General features: G+C 48.9%; 6 protein-coding genes across 6 annotated transcripts; 2 read left to right on the forward strand and 4 right to left on the reverse strand.

Annotated features, from left to right (window-relative positions):
• Positions 1 to 62: 62 nt before the first annotated feature.
• F5891DRAFT_1030745 (uncharacterized protein) lies at positions 63 to 1,991 on the reverse strand. Its single transcript, XM_041361584.1, has 6 exons — positions 1,708 to 1,991; positions 1,420 to 1,652; positions 1,335 to 1,360; positions 659 to 1,286; positions 440 to 603; positions 63 to 391 (listed from the first exon to the last, which is right to left on the reverse strand). Exons 1-6 carry the CDS (start codon positions 1,937 to 1,939, stop codon positions 271 to 273), a joined length of 1,404 nt encoding a protein of 467 aa, XP_041226490.1. The 5' UTR covers positions 1,940 to 1,991; the 3' UTR covers positions 63 to 270.
• On the forward strand, positions 1,992 to 3,882 carry F5891DRAFT_1277902 (uncharacterized protein). The gene is made up of 5 exons (XM_041370297.1): positions 1,992 to 2,322; positions 2,379 to 2,573; positions 2,626 to 2,797; positions 2,850 to 3,172; positions 3,225 to 3,882. The coding sequence occupies exons 1-5, from the start codon at positions 2,077 to 2,079 to the stop codon at positions 3,735 to 3,737; spliced, it is 1,449 nt and encodes a 482-aa protein (XP_041226491.1). The 5' UTR covers positions 1,992 to 2,076; the 3' UTR covers positions 3,738 to 3,882.
• A 1,427-nt stretch (positions 3,883 to 5,309) lies between these two features.
• F5891DRAFT_913867 (uncharacterized protein) lies at positions 5,310 to 5,498 on the reverse strand (the record flags this gene model as incomplete). The annotated part of the gene is made up of 1 exon (XM_041373673.1): positions 5,310 to 5,498. A coding segment is annotated over one exon (189 nt), but the record flags the coding sequence as incomplete, so codon positions are not given.
• Positions 5,499 to 6,890: 1,392 nt separating this feature from the next.
• F5891DRAFT_1030755 (thiamine diphosphate-binding protein) lies at positions 6,891 to 11,114 on the forward strand. Its single transcript, XM_041361585.1, has 18 exons — positions 6,891 to 7,146; positions 7,200 to 7,730; positions 7,777 to 7,938; positions 7,988 to 8,169; positions 8,224 to 8,296; positions 8,354 to 8,402; positions 8,452 to 8,457; positions 8,505 to 8,614; positions 8,666 to 8,856; positions 8,915 to 9,151; positions 9,209 to 9,381; positions 9,431 to 9,525; positions 9,575 to 9,603; positions 9,649 to 9,705; positions 9,767 to 9,827; positions 9,881 to 9,981; positions 10,033 to 10,197; positions 10,249 to 11,114. Exons 1-18 carry the CDS (start codon positions 6,990 to 6,992, stop codon positions 10,720 to 10,722), a joined length of 2,853 nt encoding a protein of 950 aa, XP_041226493.1. The 5' UTR covers positions 6,891 to 6,989; the 3' UTR covers positions 10,723 to 11,114.
• F5891DRAFT_1030759 (uncharacterized protein) lies at positions 11,115 to 12,766 on the reverse strand. The gene has a single exon (XM_041361586.1). It carries the CDS (start codon positions 12,724 to 12,726, stop codon positions 11,239 to 11,241), a length of 1,488 nt encoding a protein of 495 aa, XP_041226494.1. The 5' UTR covers positions 12,727 to 12,766; the 3' UTR covers positions 11,115 to 11,238.
• Positions 12,767 to 13,113: 347 nt separating this feature from the next.
• Positions 13,114 to 15,011, reverse strand: F5891DRAFT_273450 (uncharacterized protein). Its single transcript, XM_041371155.1, has 2 exons — positions 15,006 to 15,011; positions 13,114 to 14,942 (listed from the first exon to the last, which is right to left on the reverse strand). The coding sequence occupies exon 2, from the start codon at positions 14,704 to 14,706 to the stop codon at positions 13,201 to 13,203; it is 1,506 nt and encodes a 501-aa protein (XP_041226495.1). The 5' UTR covers positions 14,707 to 14,942; positions 15,006 to 15,011; the 3' UTR covers positions 13,114 to 13,200.
• Positions 15,012 to 15,026: the final 15 nt, after the last annotated feature.

Here is a 15,026-nt window from a genome sequence, read left to right on the forward strand (position 1 = left end):
ATTACATCACATGTAGTACTGTAATATAGGTCAAATCGTCGGCCTTCTAACATTCACAAAGCTTTGGTGTGCAAATAAATAGGCATTGTCAGTGAATGTGAATGGGCATAGAGGAGTACGACTTGTAATGTTTTAATCCAAGTACTAGTACTCCTTGCAAAACTCTCAGCCTCATAAGTAAGTTATAGCCAAGCAGCGTAGCATAATGCAAGTCCGGGTAGATCAAACTCGATCTGTTTTCTATCTCATTAAACACCAGCCCAGTCAATTTCACTGGAGCAAAAGTCTCTCGTGACACAATCTCGCCACAACAGCTCCATCTATAGGAATGTTCGTGCCCTGGAACCCTGGAGGGTACGCCTGCTCCGGGGTGTCAGGACTCGTAAAGTACCTGTACACTTATCAGACGATACCGCTGCGACAAAAAAAGCGCACTCACTCGTCACCCCAGAATCCGTAATGTACCATGCCAAGAGCCCGGGTGGTGTACTCATAATCTTGTGCAAAACCTCCTGGGAAGAAAAATTCCATTACCGTAGCTCGAGGTGATGGCCTCATCCAAACTAGCGACGTAAGCCCGTTACCGTGGACACCCATCATGATCTATAAAACACCGTCGTCAATCATACTATACTAAAAGATAAAAATTAGCACAAACCGTGGTTCGCGCCGCGAGCTCGAACTGCTCTGCTCGAGAAAGCTTGTCCATCTCCACGACGTTCACTTCGTACCCATACAAGTCTCGAAGCTTATGAAGCTCTTCCACAAGACGCTCGTGATCCTCCTGTTTGAGCATACGACGCCCCCACTCTTGACGCGATATGTACGTGATGACAGGCGTCTGCGCCATATCACCCACTACATTGGGGTCCAGCCCGCAAACGCGGATAACGTTCGCGCGAATCGTACTCCACCAGTGCGCACTCCCAGGTAAAGCAGATGGCTCTGCTGCTGTTCGCCCGGTGCTCAAGAAATGATGGCCATGCATGGCAGCAGCTCGGTCAGTAAAGATCACACGATCCAACATCATTGGACGACCCATTGCTGCACGATCTTCCCAGTCATAAGAGTATTCTGTCGTCAAAGAGGGGAAGGCGCTGCGCAAGACCCATTGGTTCATCAGAGCATAATCCCTCCAATGGTCTGCATCCGCATGGACAAAGAATATACGGCGGAGAGCGGGAAGTATAGATTTCCCCATCTCATTTATGCTAGTGTCCAATGAGGAATATGTGCGCCAGAACCCAAAAAAGAGTTCAGCCGACCAGTGATAATAGTGGGTGATGCTGACATTTGAAATGAGCCTCAGTTGATTGCTAGCCCCTGATACTTACAATTGAGGAGGATCGTTTACGAGCCACTACCACATAATCCAAGGTTGAGCAGCCAACACAAGTTATGATGGTTCAGAATACTCACTGTTACCCCATCAATCGACTCAGCACTTGAACCGAACAACCTTTGAGCTTGACTAGTCGAAATAATTTGCATCTCGCGGTCCCCTGGTGTTCGACTATTTACAGCGTCTTCACCATTGAAAATATCCACGGCAGTGGAAGTGATTGTAAGACGGTCAGGAATACTTGATGGGAAATCCGTCACGACAAAAACAGTGCCGTTCAAGACAAAGAGGTTGTCAAAAATAGTCCATCCTATAGGAGGCTAATCAGCCCGGGACGACTCAAGCGACTTGAAGCAAGAACGCACCAGGGACATGAGACACTACACGGGTGTTTGGTACGTGTCCGCTTGACCATGTTATTCGTGTCCTCCAAGACTCCCCAAGCGCCGAAGTATGTGGCGACGCGCCTGACTTATCGACATCCCAGAATTTGATCCCGGTTGTATCATAGTCTATTCTTGAGAATAATAACAATGAGACGAATACGAAAATGAGCAGAACGGCCTCTCTTCGTGTTGGCGCCGACAGGCTATGCATGAGCAATGAGCGGGCGGGAACAAGTTATCCACGCACAAACCCCGATTGGCAAAAATACAAGTTATAGGTAAATCAAGCTTGGTTCTATTCCACTTCCACGGGAATAAGTAGGTGTGCCTATCACGGGGCTAATCAGAATGTCGCTCTCGTTGTCATCGACGACAGTCCTTGGGAAACGTAAGGCCACCAGATATGTTTTACACAGTTCTGCGAGTCCGCAACCCGAGCCATCAACTTCAACTTCGACTGAGGATCTCGCCATCTACGATACCGCAGAGCTTTGCTCAAAGAAAGCCCGCCATCCTTGCACGTATTCTGGATGCACAAAGTCTTACTCAAAAGCTTGTAGGCTAGCAGAGCACATCAGGTCCCATACAGGAGAGGTGACATGGTCTCGTGTGCCGTTTTACGCCCACTGCGTGCTAATCAGCGCAAACAGCGTCCCTACGTCTGTACGACTTGTCAAAAGTCTTATTTGCGCGAATCCCATCTCCAAGCACATGCAAAAAGCCATCTGCCTGAGTCTGAACGCCCTTATGTATGTATGACATCGGCCACATGCCAGAAACGGTTCTGGACCCTCCAGCACCTTCAGGTGCACGAGAATACGCACAGTGGGGCTAAATCGTATGCTGTGGGTGCTATCCCCACTATCCAAGCCATCCGCACTGATTTTCTCTTCTCAGTGCGCGGTAGAGGGCTGCAACGAGCTGTTTGCCAAACACCATCAGCTGCGATCTCATACCTGCCAAGTACATGCACCCCCGGGTACGAAACCTTACATATGCACACACCCAGGGTGCGCCAAATCGTTCGATACGAATCAAAAACTTAGAGGTCACATCAAGACTCATGACGGTTCGTGCACCTTCGCATCTGTGTGCATGATGACGATTTATCGTTCATTCAGATAAACGTTACACGTGTACACACCCGAAGTGCTTACCGTTATCTGACACTGACCCTACATATTACCCGACATGGACATCCCTCCAGGCCCATATACGCGAGACCCATCCTCCAACTTGCATGCATTCCTCATGCCATGGACGAACGTTCGCTTCCCAACATAATTTGCGTGCTCATCAGAAACTACACGAGCAACAAGAGTTAGAAGCCATTCTAGCAGACGTAGAACAATCGGAAGCAACAGATCTGCCTCGTAAACGCAGACGCGGTGGAGAAGTAGGCAGAGACTGGAAATGCGACAAATGCGGGAAAGAATTCAAATCTGTACGGTCGTCGACGGACATTTGTTTTCAATCCATTCTGACGTCATGCATAGATGAAAGCCCTCACGACGCACAACAACGTGATTCATCTCGGCCACAGAAATCATGTCTGCCCACATCAACATTGCTCCAGTGCCTTTGGCTACAAACACCTCCTCGAAAGGCACCTGGCTAAGATTCATAGTACAAGGAGTGATCAATCTGTCACAGATTTATCCGAGTCAGACGGCGCTACAACTACTGATACCGATACCGACTGTTCCAACAACGAACCGGCAGGCTCAAAAGCAGACTTGAGCATCGATCGAATCACGGGACATGCTTACTCCCTCCGCAGTCGTATGCCAACGTCAAAAACCATACGGTGTCCATATCCCAACATCGAGGACCTACTGCTATTGCCCCCAGAAACTCCGCTTTCTGGTTCTTCAGCACACTGTGATCACATCTTAACTCGCGCGTATGATCTTCGCCGACATTTGAAGGCCGAGCATGGACTAGCTGGAGATAAGAATAAGGTAGACTCTTGGGTAAGATCACATAGAGGTAACGCTCAGACATCTTGATATCTGTGCGTTACGGGAGAAGTCCTGTCTACAGTGTTGTTCAACTTTTCGATGTTTCCATTTCATACCCTTGATGTGGGAAGCTGATACATATTTTCTCTCGATCCTACGCAATAGAACTTGAAGGAGATGGAGGGTAGGAATGGTATATATGCACGCAAATATTGTGTTTGCGGTGCATCCATACCATCCCTATCCTAGCATCGATCATATTCATATATATTTCGTGTTACTTTCCCCACTAATAATATCGGATCATGGGCGGCTTGGGGAGACTCTTCAGGCTAGTTCAGGACGGGCTCAGATGTCCTCGTCCATCCCCTTCGGACTTGATATATGCAATTTGACTTCTTTGTATTTCACTGCATACACCAGCAAGAGACGGTTTTCGCTCATCTTTAGCCATGTCGGCATTGAATATTGAAGATGTCGCAACAATTCGTGTGGAGATGCACTGTAGTTATGACGTAGCCTCGTGCTTTGTGCTGACCGTGCTTCAGCAATGATTCAACGTCATTAGCGGCTTATGGTCTATTAGGATGCTTGAAGGAAAAGATATCATCGACGTATTTGGCCCATAGAACAATATTATGGATGGTTCTTACATCCTCTCTTACACGGCCTTTGCGGAGCGCCACTGCCATGGCGCAAGGAGGAAAACCATCACTGTCACTTGCTTTTGCAATTTCCAACGATCTATGTTATCCGCAGGCTGCTGCCTATCGATCGATCTCGAGGAAATAAAAAACACAGTACTAGACCCGACCTCGATGCGTGATGAAAGCTGATCATTGGATGGATGCAGCGACATCGTTGAAACAATTTTCCCCGTGTCCTTAATCTTCTGCTACATTCAGATATTACAGCCGCAATCCAAGGTAATCTCATTCCCACTGTGCAAGATCCGGAAGTGATACTCTCCGGCGTATTTTCGCGCATCCCTCGACTCATTTTCTTAATATCACCAAGGCCACGTACCTTTTCAGCAAATGAGGTCTTGTAGTTTAGAGTTGTGCTGGAGCCGTTGGCATGTACACCTTCGTTCCCGGAAGCAGGTTACTCATCAGTTCGAGTATGAGTTCAAGCCGGTCGCAGGAATCGTTGTGTCGTTCATTGATGATCTTCGTCATTGTAATTGCCACGATCAAAGTCTTCATTGGCTGCGAATAGGAAGCCGTAGATCTCTGAAGGAATCCTCCAAGAAGCTTTTCATCGATGTCTGTGTCGTCTAGCGAGATGGTGATAGTAACACCCTTGCCAGAAATTTTCGCTGGTCTCACCCACCAGTGAGTGCACATCTTCGTTCTGCATGGCTTCACGAATATGCCCTTCCGGACGACTTGTGACTAGAATGCGAGTTACGGGCAAATCAGGATCGCAAAGCGCTTGAGCGAGCATGAATATGAATCCGACCAGCTCGCTTTCCGATTGTTTTCATCAAGAGATTTGAATGCGGATTGATCGAGTTTCTGATGTGCGTTCATCGAGGACATCGAAAACGAACACCAAGGCTAGACTGCCACATTCGCGTAGTCTACCTTGAAGCCTCCTGAATGATCAGAAAAACGGGCCTTCCGTCTGATCACGAATAGACCTGTCGGGCTCTAGAAGGGCAGGGTCCTCGAGGACAGCTCTATCCACATGCCTCAGGCCCCTGACGGTGGGGAAATTGTTGGCTGGATGATAGGTAAGCATCGCAAAGAAATGACCGGTGGTGTACCGTTTTATGTGCTTGTGGGAGAAGAGGAATGTTCCCGCGAGTCACGTCTCTATATGCGTCTGCTCTGTCACTTTTAGACTTTTCATTTTTCTGCCATGGTAAATGTGATGGCACACTTTCCGACACCCGCTGTGCCGTGCAGCCAAAGGATCTGATTATTTTTCCTCCAGACATGTCTAATGACTGTTCATAAGGTTAGACAACGAGAGAGGGTTATACTGACATCCACTCTTAACACAAGAATGATGATAGTCACACTACAGATGGTGAGATGGAACGGAATAACTGAAGACGCTGATTCAAGGATTAAATACCAAGCTGCAATTTGAATGTTTTGAGGGCGAGTAATGACATCGTGAAACGATGTTTTGGCGTAGTGAGTCTGTTCAAGGGGAATAAGCTGGGCAACAAAATGATGCAACTCTGGCACTTGCCGTAAAGTGATTGAAATTGCAGGTTGTAAGAGCTACTTGTTTGAGATCGAATGGATGAATGGATGATCCAGTACCAGTAATATGGAAAACTTGCTAGATGGTAGTGTAGCGCAATTGAAGGACGACTTGGCACTCGTGTGAGAGAGCGCCGTCACTGCACACACCGGTTGGAGACGGCAACCTTGCCCAGCGCCAATATTAATAGTAACACACACAACTGGAAGGAATCGCTGCAAAACATGGCTCGTGCTGCACTTAACCAGCCTAAGGTTAATAGACACTCACAGTAGTTTGTTAGGAGTGTGCGCAACGCAGAACTTGCAATATCGACATCAAAGAGCAAGCAAGCACCGAAAGGCACCAAAGGCTTTGGTGATCAGACAGATTAAGTTTATCGAAAGATAATTGAGTCCGAGTTTGGTCCAGGGACAAAGTCTACGTAGAGATGAAGACGGGTGATGACTGAGGCGGTTCGGACTAAAGCAGCGGTTGTAACTTGTAAGATGCCGATTTGGCCCATCGGATCATGGATCGGTACCAATTGACTTGTGGAGATGAGAGTTACAGGCAAGTATTATATGTATGCGAGGAAAGTGTGAGTGGGGCTGAAGGGCAGGTACGTACGAGCAAGAGGGGTGTAGCGAAGAGGTTTGGCCACGTAGGTCGATTGACGACCTTTTATTGGCTGACTACGCTACTGATGAGCGTCAGTCCAAGCGCTCATTGACGACACAAGAATGATGACAACTTTGAACTAGAAAGGAAATAAAATAAAGGGCAATGAAGGCGAGATTCCTTTTGCATTAGCATCAACCATCATAACCATTCGAATGGATACTAGGCCTCTGTCCAGCAGACCTCCTCCTATATCTCAGGTCGATTAAACTGAAATTGGTGTGGAATATTCGAATATTGATAAATTTTAAAAGAGTCGGACTAGTCCGGATATAAAAAAAAGTGATACATTCTAATATTCATCATCAATATTATGGGTTCCGATCCGGAACTTGCGCGCTCACTGGTCTCTTCCCCACATTCACTGCCATTGTTCCCCGCTGAGACTTGACAAGGTCTTTGATAGTACCGGTAATTCACCCCATGAACTCCATCTCTGCGGGTCGTGTCCATCTTCCGAGGCGGAACGTTCTTGCCTGCCTCACGCAACGCTCTAGCGGCCGCGTGCTCGTGGTGCGCAGGAAGTATCACGACGAATCGTTCGGATTCCGAAAAGCACGCGACTTTACCATCCCAGACTGTGAGTGTACTGTCCGAGTAGCACTGCACCTACTCACGCGGATCCTTGATCAGATACCTCGGACCAGCTCACCAACCGTGCAGTCAATGCTCCACTGCTGAGGTATGCTGACTCTCTGCGCACGCATGGTCACAGAGCAGCGTCTATCGACCCTCTTGACATCCTCCGTCGTGAGCGGGTTGCCGCACTAGATCCTATCCGTTATGGCCTCGACGACCCTGCTCGTGCATTCGATATAGATGGTATCATCTGGACCGGTGAGGGCCAGCAGGAATGGACCCTTGAAAACATCACCTCCTTCCTCAACGCCGTCTACGTTGGCCGCATTGCGTATGAATATATGGACCTCCCGAGCAAGACGGAGAGGCTGTGGTTTGCGAAGCTATTGGAGTCGCAGAGCGCTTTGGAGCCCATAACTGTCATCAATGCGGATAGACAAAAGAACATACACGCCCTGCTTGCCAAGTCAGAGGTGTTGGACAATTTCTTACAAGTCAAGTTTCCCAATCTAAAGAGATATGGACTTGAGGGCGGGGAGTCCATGCTTCCCGCATTGGACGCCCTATTCGAGGCCGCGTCCAAAGGTCGGTTTCATTTCGTTCACGAGGATCATTGCTAACGCACACGTAGCTGGCATGACTCAGCTCATCGTTGCTATGCCCCATAGAGGGCGCCTTAATCTGCTTACAGGGCTCCTGGAATACAATCCTACTTCCCTCTTCCACAAAATAAAGGGCGGTTGTGAAGTGGACGAATCTTTGGGCGTTTCTGGGGACGTCCTCAGTCATCTTGGTGCACATCTTACCTTTGTTATCTGCGAAAGTTCTGACTATCACTGAAGTTGCATCCCCGACATTGAAGTACGGCGAAGCTGATGGCATAAAAGTCTCGTTACTGCCAAATCCCTCCCATTTGGAAGCAGTGAGCCCTGTTGCGCTTGGAAAAGCCAGAGCGAAACAATATGGGTTACTTAAAACCCTATCTAGCAACAAGGATAACCAAGACTGCATGCTTGGTGATAAGGTATTACCACAGGGCATCTCTTTTGCAGATCGATGTGCTTACATGTGCCGCTAGGTTATGTGCGTCCAGCTGCACGGCGATGCCAGCTTCACAGGACAGGGAGTAGTAATGGAAACCCTTGGTTTGAGTTCGTAGCTTCGATACAGATATCACGAGTTGTAAAAGTTTAACGTGATGTTTACAGGTGGTCTTCCACATTTCACAAGCGGCGGAAGTGTCCACATTGTCGTTAAGTATGTCTGTCAACTCTACTCAAGTACTGTTCTAATCTCTGCCTCACAGTAACAAGTCAATCGATACACATTCTCCCGAATTAATACTGACATACATTGTAGCATCGGATACACCACTCCCGCCTCCTCCGCCCGCTCTTCCTTCTACTGTAGCGATATAGCCAAGATGATCAATTGTCCAGTTCTGCATGTCAACGGAGACTCCCCCGAAGGTTCGTCTCTACCTCGATCATTGCTCACAACTTCCATCTGAGTACACACAGACGTGGTTCGCGCTGTCGACATCGCCTTCAAGTATCGTAACCACTTCCGCAAGGACATTGTAATCGATCTCATTGTTTATCGCCGCTGGGGACACAATGAACTTGATGAGCCAGCATTCACGCAGCCACTCATGTACGAAAAAATTCGTTCCAGGAGTTCTGTCCCAAAGTTGTATGAAGATAAGCTTATCGTACGCCGGGTTCCGTTTTACGTTTTTCAACGGGAAGGCTGACGTCTTTATGTTCCAGTCGGATGGCGTGATCTCGGTTGAAGCAGCACAAGCTGTCCGAGACAGTTACAAAGCTGCGTTGAATACCGCGCTAACGGACGTAACGTCATATGTTCCCCCTCCCGTGAGCTTTGAGGGAGCATGGAAAGGCATGGTTTGGCCAGCATCTCCCGCTGCACGTGAAGAAAAGACAGGCGTGAGTAGTGCTGTTCTAAGGGACGTTGGCAAAGCCAGCGTACATGTACCCGAGGAGTTTGTAAGTGCTATGCATTCCTTGTATGAACAAAAGTGACACGGGCCACGCCCGACGCAGGAAATCCATTCGCGGTTGAACAGGCATGTGAAAAGTCGTCTCAGGAGCATTGAGAGCGGCGAAGGGGTCGACTGGGCGAGTGCAGAGGCGATGGCGTTCGGCTCGCTGATGCTTGAGGGCTGTGATGTGCGCATCGCGGGGCAGGATGTAGGAAGGGGGACGTTCAGTCATCGGTGCCGTCGATGCCATGTTAGTGTTTAAGGGAGACTGACACACTTGTAGCCACGCGATGCTGGTGGACCAGAAGACAGAAGGCGTAATTGTTCCGCTGAACCACGCGCTTACGGAGGCGAAGGGCAAGCTGGAACTGGCGAATAGTATGTATCATTTTTTTTTGTTCGATATGTTGTCTTATTCTTTGGGAAGGCTCTCTCAGCGAAATGGCCGTACTTGGCGTAAGACGTTTCTCCCTTCCTTGTTTTAGTCTAACAGTATTGTAGTTTGAATACGGAGCATCTTGGGAACGACCTGACTTATTGCCCATTTGGGAGGCGCAGGTGCGTTGTTATTTCCTTGCGACTGCCAAAACTCAAGCTCAAGAATTTTATTATGGTTCAGTTTGGTGACTTCTTTAACGGGGCACAAATCATCATTGACACATTCATTGCGAGTTCAGAGAGTATGTCTGTGTGCTTGCGTGTTTTCCGCTGATGGCTTATTGTCCCCATTTAGCTAAATGGCTGAAGCAGAGCGGCATTGTCCTGCTCCTCCCTCATGGTCTAGATGGTGCTGGTCCTGAGCATTCCAGTTGCCGTATAGAGCGAATGTTGCAGGCAAATATGTTTCTCAGGTTTGAATGAATATCCATTGACAATTTTTTTTAGCTCACCAACGACTCCTACATTGCCCAAGAGAAGGTGAACGTAAACATGCACGTAGTGTTCCCGACCACACCTGCACAATACTTCCATCTTTTACGCCGCCAGATCAAGCGGAACTACAGGAAACCACTCATCGTGGCTGCTCCTAAAGGGCTACTTCGACTTCCTGTACGTGCCGTCCCAATGCCTTCCCCGCATTGGCTAACAATAAACACGTAGGCTGCGTCGTCGAAGCTGACTGACATGGGCCCAGGAACAGCGTTCCAGCCTGTCCTCCAAGACCCGCTAATCTTCGCCAACCCCAAAGCTGTCCAGCGCATCGTGCTGCTCAGCGGCAAGATCTACTACGACCTTGCCAAGGAACGTGAAACACGCAACCTCGAATCGAGCGTCGCCCTGATTCGCGTGGAAGAGCTCGCGCCGTTCCCTTTTGCTGCGCTCAGTGAAGCGCTTGCGCCTTATTCCGACGCTAATACTCAATTGGAGGTGCTATGGGTGCAGGAGGAGCCTAGGAATCAGGGCGCATGGGAGCATGTGCAGGAGCGTATTGAGGAGGTATTGAAGGGATTGGGTGTAGATGGTGGCGTGGCGTATAGGGGGAGGAAGGAAGACGCGGTGTCTGCGCCAGGCACTGGGAAGTTGTATAAGGTACAGCAGCTGGCTGTTATTGAGAGCGCTTTTCAGGGGTTGTGAATGACCGCGACCTGGCATTTCGGGTTGTAGTACACGACTCATTAATTCGTCAAATCACTGAGTTATTTGCGGATTCTTGGGGATCTTCAGTATTCTTATCGTCCGACCAATTCCCATCTAGCTTAGGTGTATTCATCATGCACAGACACTAATAAATTTGATGGTGCCACGATACGTACGTTAATGTTATTCCGTCTATTGTTACTTTAGGCTGTCCGACACATGAGTATGAGTGTTGGTCGCTGATCAGGATTTTATCACTTCCTCTAGTTAGTTCTGAAGACGGTATGGCTGAGTCCTCATGGTTCTGGACAAATAGATTTCTCGTGTGGCTTGCCGCGACGTTCGTTGGCTGACGGGCCTGTTGCTTCCAAATCCTCATCATAGGAAGAGTGAATGCAAGAAAAACTTCCATGATTATTCAGAGGGGTTGTAACAAACAGGGGGACCTAGAAGTATACTACTTTTGTCGTCGCTTTTCGTGATCCTTAACAAAGAGGTAGCTAGTCGCGCCCGTTATGTGTGAGCCTGCTGAGGGCCGGCAACACCAGGGCCAGCTTCGACAAGGCGTGTTCCTAACTGCAAGAGGGGAACTCCGAAGCGTGGCAGAACTTGACGAAGAAGACGGTCTTGCAAGTAGACTGTACATGTCAATTTGCGAGAGATGAGTTCATGAATTAGTACTGCAGACGACTCGGACGATACCACCTTCAGTCGACTGAACGACATACCTTGAACGTTGTAGTAAAGTGTCCATGAATCTTTTGAACGCTCATCAGTCGATAACACTGCAAGGTGGCGAAGGAGGACTGCTTTCGGGTCGCCGAGAGGTGGCTCGCCCTGTCCACTGGGAAGCAAATATGTGCGAAGAAGAGCGTTTGTCTGACCGTGGCCCTTCCCAGGAAGTCGCGGCTGGTTGACCAACCAAATAACTTTCTTGCTTCTGTTAAGACATCCGTTGGCGCAGAGTGCGTCTAGGGTGTGCTGGATTTCAGGGAGAAAGACTGAAAGAGTAGCATGCACTGCAGCATCCACGATCTGAAGGGGTTTTGGTGTCGGTGATGCAAACGAAGGGATATTCACATGATAGCTCCTTGTGTAAGATGGAAAACCAGAAAGGAACGACCAGTTCCCTGTGTACGTCGAGGGCGGCGCACTGAACGGTCCCCTTCCCAGTATAAGAATGTCTGCTTTCCTCGCTGAAGCTAGCCAATACGTTTCGCGAGACCTTACGCCACTGAAGGCGTGGATATACGGTACGGAATACTCTGGCGCCTCTGGGTCGGGCAAGGTAAGAAGAGTATCCGACAGAATGTAATTGACCAATGATGAACCAGTTTTCACAAGCTCTTCGATGGATGGCGAACGGATATAGCGTCTAAGCTCCTCTTTAAGGACGGGATTGTTGCGGGTGGCCCGTGAGCACATATGATGGTGGGTACAAAACTCCTTCCCGAGGCATGGAAAGCGTTTCCCTTCGAGTCTCCTCTGATGTTCAAGGAGGAGGTTGTGGAAGCGGTACACATGATCGCCGCCTACCATTGTCAGCTTCTTTCCTGCGAGAGAAGAGCACAGACACGAGATGGGCTTGATGCGAGAATCAGACACATTGTGGATCTGAGAGGTGGGTACAATAAATGGCATGACAGGCGATGCGGAAGTCGCGTCAATAGCACTATGCGACAAGGAGCATGAATCAAATTGAGAGAGGTCGGAGAAACATCGTAGGAGTTGTTGAGCAGCTACGTCTTGCTCGAGGAGGCGGGCCGAAAAACTCTCTTCTCCTTGCACGGATGAATTCATAGCAGGGTGTACATATCCGTCCACAACAGCATCAAGTATATGTAGTATCTCTGCTGCGACGGTCCAGGCGGCGCTCTTCGGTCTCACGACTGGTGCTGAAGTTAACCAGAACCATGTCACAGTGGCACATATGAATATGACCACTACCGTGCGATGTGAGAGTCTCCGCATCCTTCTGGATCGGATACCGTACCAAAACATGATATAGTCTTCGAAGTTCTAGAGTGGACCAGGTTCAGAGTCGTTCAGCCACAGTGGCAGTGCCACACGACCGCTGAGGCTGAACTGACCCGATTACATAAGTATCAAATTATGTACATGAAGAGAACATCCTTTCTGTGGCATTTGAAGATCACCACACTGGCTGCCCGCAACGTTGTTGTTGCTCCAGACGTTCAAGTCCGCATTATGTGTGCAGAACTTGGCGAATGGTTTCCCGGGGCCCCTTGTCACTCAGATATTCAATACTAGGGGAAATTCACATGATCCGTTTCCAATGTGAAGTAGTCGACGCCTAAGGAAGCAGTCAAGGCTCCAATTAGCGGGTCGAACAAAATGTGGCTAGTAGATTCCCTGGAGAATGATTTCGCGGCTTGCTTAAAGTGTACACAGTACTAGTACATTTTTGTGGTATCGATCACTAAAATAAGTGTTGTATATCAAGAAACGCTTCACTCAGTCGTGGACCCACGAATCAACCCTCAGATCCACCAACGCACCCAGCTTTCCAAGCTGCTTCACTACCTTTCTCGTATCAGATGCGCGGTATCCGGTCGCATCATTTACAATTTTCCTAATAGCCATCAAATCCCTTGCATCCTCCTTCACCCCAGCTCGTTGGAGCCCGTAACGGATGACCACCGCGGGCAGCGACAGCCCACTCGCGTGCCGGAGATGCAGCCACTCGGAGAGCTGCGGGAGGTAGTAGAATGTTGTCATGGGTGACATTTCGATTGTGAGCTGCCGCAGGTACGGCCATAGTGGCGGCACTTTCTGGTCATACGATTCCACTATGAGGGAATCGGCGATCTCCCTAACATCCTGGTCAAGTACAACTTCTGTCACATGAGGGAGCGCGGTAAAGACAGAGCGTAAATTCTTCCCGGGTCCATAGACCGACTGGAGCATGTTCTTCATCGTCAACTTGCACACAGTCGGGAACTTCGGTGTCTCATCCTGCCGGAGGAAGAATGCTGGTGAGGAGAAGTCGATGAGACTGCCTTCTTCCCATGTCAGCGAATCACCGTGGACAGCGAGGTGATGTAGATTCGGGGCGGTGATGGTCCCGAGAATGTTACTGAGATAGGCTGGCTTCTCTGTGCCCATAATGATGCAGAGAGTTTGGAGAGCAGGAAGTATGATGGGATCCGCTTCATTGTCTGTTTTTGCGTGTTCCACAAAAAAGACCCGTCGATGCACCTCGAGAGAAACAAGATTTCGTGCACATGATAGGAAGTTGCGAAAGGCGTTGAAACTGTTTGGAGCCAGAGTGTGGCTAAATTGATGCAAGAACTTGAGACTAACATGACTCAAGGATGATGCATCAAACTGCCCAGGCAATATGTTTGAGTCGCATCCCTCCAATCTCAACATTTCCAGCGAGGGAGTGTACGTGGTCGATAGCAACTGGAAGGATTCCTTCAACGAAGTGATCCAACCACTACTGTGACAGATGATCTCGATATTTTTCAGTGCTGGTGCGTGAGGGAGACCTAGCTCTGACAGCACAAAGCCGAAGAGGCCCGAGTGATTGTCTTTCTCGTTGATAATCTTGAGGCTCCTCCATCTGTGGCTGCACTCCCGCAGGACTTGAAGGCACACCTTGGCTCCGTCAAAGACCAGAGTCCAAGCAGCTTGACCCCATGGGTCTGGAGGCCTTGCAACATATATGACGATGTCAACTAGCGCATTCGCGGATCTCGTCACACTCCTTTCGAGATGTTCCTTGGAAAGGACGCCGAACTTTGTCATCATGTGCATGCGTGTCCAGAATCGAGAGGTGCTGAGAACAAGGGACCGCCATCCACGACAAACACTCGCGAGCGCCACGCAATCGAGGTGCAGCTGCTCATCGGTGCCGTAGATGTCGTCTGCGACTGCCTGAAAGACGACAAGGAGGAGGTCATCTGGCAAAACTGAAATAGAATATATATATTTTGCTTGAGAGGAGGATTTGGACATTCTGCTGCGTGACAGCAACTCAGCTTGAGAAGGAATCAACAGGTGATGCGTGAGTAGTTAGTTCCATGATAATACGAGCTTTTGAGCTGGCAGACTTAGCAGAAGATCGGTAAATATAGTAGCGTCATCGGGAGATTCGATTGGTTCGCATGGGAACCCATACAGACCGTCATCAAGGGCTCGACAGCACTGTTGGCAAGAGAACCTTCAACCCACGGTCGGCTCAGATTTGTGTTCTGTGTTGGTGTATAAAACTTGAATTTCCCTGGTATATGATCAGATATGGTAGATTGTCTCGCCTAAATTGGTGACTGGAGATC

The sequence above is a fragment of the Suillus fuscotomentosus genome, assembly GCF_016647785.1.
Source record: "Suillus fuscotomentosus strain FC203 chromosome Unknown F5891scaffold_24, whole genome shotgun sequence".
Lineage (NCBI taxonomy): Eukaryota > Fungi > Basidiomycota > Agaricomycetes > Boletales > Suillaceae > Suillus > Suillus fuscotomentosus.

What these genes read in the sequence shown, in the direction of transcription:
- F5891DRAFT_273450 (XM_041371155.1), bottom strand. Translation starts at nt 14,706, where the DNA reads ATGTCCAAATCCTCCTCTCAAGCAAAATATATATATTCTATTTCAGTT.
- F5891DRAFT_1277902 (XM_041370297.1), top strand. Translation starts at nt 2,077, where the DNA reads ATGTCGCTCTCGTTGTCATCGACGACAGTCCTTGGGAAACGTAAGGCC. An exon ending in GTGGGGCTAAATCGTATGCT is followed by an intron (nt 2,574 to 2,625) that starts GTGGGTGCTATC and finishes TTCTCTTCTCAG; the next exon opens with TGCGCGGTAGAGGGCTGCAA. An exon ending in TCACATCAAGACTCATGACG is followed by an intron (nt 2,798 to 2,849) that starts GTTCGTGCACCT and finishes TCGTTCATTCAG; the next exon opens with ATAAACGTTACACGTGTACA.
- F5891DRAFT_1030759 (XM_041361586.1), bottom strand. Translation starts at nt 12,726, where the DNA reads ATGTTTTGGTACGGTATCCGATCCAGAAGGATGCGGAGACTCTCACAT.
- F5891DRAFT_1030745 (XM_041361584.1), bottom strand. Translation starts at nt 1,939, where the DNA reads ATGCATAGCCTGTCGGCGCCAACACGAAGAGAGGCCGTTCTGCTCATT. An exon ending in AGCTCGCGGCGCGAACCACG is followed by an intron (nt 604 to 658) that starts GTTTGTGCTAAT and finishes GGTGTTTTATAG; the next exon opens with ATCATGATGGGTGTCCACGG. An exon ending in TACGGATTCTGGGGTGACGA is followed by an intron (nt 392 to 439) that starts GTGAGTGCGCTT and finishes ATAAGTGTACAG; the next exon opens with GTACTTTACGAGTCCTGACA.
- F5891DRAFT_1030755 (XM_041361585.1), top strand. Translation starts at nt 6,990, where the DNA reads ATGAACTCCATCTCTGCGGGTCGTGTCCATCTTCCGAGGCGGAACGTT. An exon ending in CAAGCTGGAACTGGCGAATA is followed by an intron (nt 9,526 to 9,574) that starts GTATGTATCATT and finishes TTCTTTGGGAAG; the next exon opens with GCTCTCTCAGCGAAATGGCC. An exon ending in TGCCCATTTGGGAGGCGCAG is followed by an intron (nt 9,706 to 9,766) that starts GTGCGTTGTTAT and finishes ATTATGGTTCAG; the next exon opens with TTTGGTGACTTCTTTAACGG.